The following is a 4,617-nucleotide window of genomic DNA, read 5'->3' on the forward strand; positions in this document are numbered from 1 at the left end:
AGGGATAAGAATCCAAATTTATAGGTAAAAACTCAGTTAAATTTAATTTATCAAAAATTAAGATTAAATTAAGTTTCACAGTATATAATATAAATATATAATTTAGAGAAAAGAACCAAAGTTCATGAACTCATCTACTAGGCTCGATATAGGGTCCTCATGAGCTCGTTCCCAAACGAAAAATACTGCAGCTCTACCACACTAGCATCTTATTTACACGATCTAAAGAAGAATAATAAGAGTTATTCTCTGGAATGGTAAGTTATTTCTAGAGTCCCTTACTTCAGAGTAAATATAAATAAGTGTAAGTTGTGTGCAAAGGAATCCTTTGCAATCCTTAAGTTTTGGGAGCCAACATCTTTAAATATATTTACTGAGGTGATTCCTTTCTGCAACCATAGGTTTTCGTTCACCTTGAAAGTATATAGAAATGAAAATAAATGTAATAAAATTGTTTAGCGTAACGGGAATTTGAAACCGGCGAGGCTAAATTTCTGTTAACTACACTCACCTGAGTGATTAACTATAATCTTTTTTTTTCTAAACAAGATTTGAATTGGTCCGCTGATGGGATCTTCTGAAATTATATAAGCGTTTCAGTCAGAGTATAATATTTTCATTAAAAAATTTCGTAAGGATTATATGTGAATGTTGAATTTAACCTGTGAGAGTCTGCTTACTTATAGACTTTGGACGTACCTGTGTGAGGCAAGTAAAATACTTTTTCAAATATTATATAATTAAAAAAATATATATTTCAATCATCTGAGAAAATCTTTTTAGTCTGTGGACATTTTTATTTATTCATTTTTATCTTTATTTATTTTGTATTTATCCATTAAGCCTTTAGATAGTTTTCAAACTTTTAGTCGTATATATTTAACTTTTGATAAGACGTTCTATTTGTATTTTATTAGAATATATTTTTACATTCTGTGATTTTATGTATATGTGTTATTTTTTTATGTGTTTGTACACCTTCGTGTTTTTTTTTATATATATGATAAAACGTTTAAGGGGTGGTGTTTTATGTAAAGTCGTTGACCCAACTTTAATGTTTGTTCTATAACCAAAGCTTCTTTATATAAATGTGTATATAAATATATATATATATATGATATGATATATATATACATGATATATATTTAGATATAAATAATATATATACAACATATATACATGATATATATTTAGATATAAATAATATATACACACACACACATGTATATAATCCCAAATTTTAATTTATTTGTTTTGCGGGAGCAACTATTTTATCGAAAGCGTATATTGTTAAATTCTTGAAATACGAGACTAGAAGAACAGCCAACAATGATGAAGACTCGTTCTTTATGTTGTTTGTTTTGTTTTCCATTTGTGTCCTTTGTTGTTCGAAAGAATAGTTCATGTTCCATGTACTCATGCTACGTATTGTTTTGTTGTACACGTTTCATGACGTCCTGTGCCCACATATTCATATATATATATATATATATATATATACACACATACATACACACACACACTGTGTATATGTTTACATGTGTGTATAATCTTATAAAACATTCGCCTCAATAGACTTAATATACTATTATTTCAATTGAAGGAAAAAACTAGATCAGTAACACGCTTAATATTATATACTCAGTTGCCAATTTTAATCGAAATTAGAGACTCCGAACAACAAAATTCGAACGATAGAGCATACCCGACGAATGGGCGCCAAAATATTAGTATTAATTGCATCTTGGCAATTGTTAACTGAAATAAAATATTACAAAGACATGAATTTTTTTCTGTCTGTGAAGGATCTAGTTATTTTATAAATTTACTGCTTATTTTTTTCAGTTTCTCTGCATTTCTGTGTCTGTCGTTTTCACTTTCGACGCATCTGTCATTATATAGTTATTTAAATGCGCGCACAAATATAGGTATACACACACACACACACACACATATGTATATAAATTATAAATAACAAGAGAAATATAGTTTACTGCAGTTGGTATTTTTAGCTTTATATTATATTTTCCTCTTGTATCGATCTATATATATTGTATTTATTTATTCATTGAATGATACATTAAGGAACTTTTCTGAGTACAAGACAAGATGAATCCATATGTATATATATATATATATATATATATATATATATATATATATATAATTACACGCACAGATATACACATATCCACACACGTGTGTGTCTTTGTGTGTTTACAGAGACATACCCAGATATAAATATATCTGTGTATATTAATTTTAAGCTATAAAATATTATATATCTATTTCTGCTTATTTTCCCAGTCAGTTTAGCACGGGGAAATCAGCTAAAAAGTTGGTTATCTGATACCGCGCTCATCAGACTAGAAGCAATGGAAAATAAAATGTCAACTGGATGTCAAGGAATGGCATAGCCGATTTGTCGTTGCTGTACAATAAAAAGCGGGGAGAAGGTGCCCGTGCCGTTGCTGCTGTGGTACAGACGTCTTGATGGCGTTTACCAGCAAAATGGGGTTAATGCACCCACGATGTAGTGGCTGATATATCTGTGTATATGTTTTCATAAATATATCGTTCATCGTTGTCATTTAAATGAAGGCATTCATGGTAAAAAAATCGAGTTCAGTATTTATAGTTCTTTTTTTTTCTACTTAGTCTATTACTTATCCTGAAGGTCTTCTTCGCTGAATCACTACCTTACAGGGGCGTACACTTACCAACACCGATTTACAAGCACTGGTTTGAGGACAACACACACATGTATATGTATATAAATATAGTAGAAGTAAGGACTTGTACCCTTCAAAGGGATGTTTAGCATCCATGTTCCTGACGAAAAGCCTAATTTGTGATTTCAAATGAACTATATTTTCCTCAAAGTTACGAGGGAAAACTCGGATCTTGTAAGTTTTCCGAAGCCCTCTCTCCAATACCTCCAAAAACATTTTCCCCACAAATTTCTTTATAATCGTAATTTATACCGTTTGAAACTTTTCCTAAAAGTTATGAGGGAAAAGCCTCGGATCCTGTGAATTTTTGGAAGGCCTCCCGACCCCGTTGCCTTCCGGGCATTTTTGTTTTCATATTCGTTTCCTACATCTTTTTTTTTTACACCCGTTGCACTATTCTTTTTTCGATTTCGCTTCCAGTTAATAATGTCAATATTAACCATATATTTTTATACACACACAAAAACACACACACACACACACACACACACACACACACACACACACACACACACACACATACAGATATTTATATAGAGGTTTGACCAAAAGATTAGAAGATTTTTTTAAACTTTAAAGTGTAATATATTTATTTCTATTCAAATATATACAACGGAGTAGAGAAAGAGAACAGAGTGCGACGTAATAATAATGTTTTAAGTATCCCGGAAGGAGCCCCTGGGAAATCGTTTCAGTAGGTTTGCGTCTACTCATACAGAATTAACCAGATAAATTAAAATCGAGAGCTTTCAGAAGGAAAATGTTGAGAATAAAGTTAAATAATCTATTGTTGATCAATTTGTCTTCCCATCTAAGACCAATGATACCCCGCCCCCGCAAAAAAAAAAAAAAAAAAAAAAAAAAAAAAAAAAAAAAACTGCAAATCAACAGCAGTCAAGCGTCGCTTTATTAGACATTACAGAATTCGTGTTAAGTTGAAAAGATGTTATGTTAGATAAGGAGCTCTTTTCTGAAAATTTACCACCGAATTTTCGCCGCTGAATCATTAAAGGCACAAGCCGTCATGAAAATATTAATGGTAGCCTTGGTTGGCTTTCAGACAGTTTGCGGCAACCGAATTTCAAGCAGTTGAAAGAGCGTTTCGGACATGTGTAAAATAACATGGCTGCTCATACAAAAATATTCATAGGTCGTAGTTATCAGTAAATGTGAAGTCGAGAGGGAAGAAACCATATCGACTGCAGCAATTAGTAAAACGCAAAATGATGACATGTAATGATAAAATTTATGACACAATGTTGTGTCACATACAGACAGAGAAAGAGCGAGCGAGCGAGTGAGTGAGCGAGCGAATGAGAGATTTAGACGTTTAGCTTAAGGTGGAATAGATGTGAATGGCACCTAATTGCTTTTATCACCTTGAGAAATATTCTTCAACCGCTCCAAGCCTTTAACAACAAAAATAATTCAGAACAATGCACATTTATATAATTTCATACCATGTCTGATTATTGCATTCTATCCCACTCAGATACTGACTAAATATCCATTGCTTCCCCATCTCTCTCCATCCATTCTCTCTCTCTCCATCCACTCTCTCTCCATCCACTCTCTATCGCTCTCGCTCTCTCTCTCCGTTCACCCTCTCTCGCTCTCCTTCCTAACACACCTGCTCGCTATTTCTCGCAACAAGTATCTCTTCCTGAAGACTAAACAATAACGCCATTGAGATATTTTAATATCATTTTAATTGTTGTAAAAAAATATACATATTCAAACTTTGCAGAACTGCAAAACTAGAATAGAATTTAATCCTCCAGCATTCTCCACCGAAAATACACGTAATACTGGAACGGCCTGTCTCTGAATATATGAAGCATAGAATATATATATATATATATATATATATATATATGTGTGTGTG

General features: G+C 32.2%; 1 protein-coding gene across 1 annotated transcript in view; it reads right to left on the reverse strand.

Moving 5' to 3' along the window:
- The window catches only part of LOC128250531 (uncharacterized), a 74,082-nt gene that overhangs the window by 7,054 nt on the left and 62,411 nt on the right, over positions 1–4,617 (reverse strand). Inside the window, exon 5 of the mRNA XM_052975771.1 lies at positions 283–413. Coding sequence (XP_052831731.1) covers positions 283–413 — 131 coding nt within the window. The remainder of the gene's footprint in view (positions 1–282; positions 414–4,617) is intronic.

The sequence above is a fragment of the Octopus bimaculoides genome, chromosome 22, assembly GCF_001194135.2.
Source record: "Octopus bimaculoides isolate UCB-OBI-ISO-001 chromosome 22, ASM119413v2, whole genome shotgun sequence".
NCBI lineage: Eukaryota > Metazoa > Mollusca > Cephalopoda > Octopoda > Octopodidae > Octopus > Octopus bimaculoides.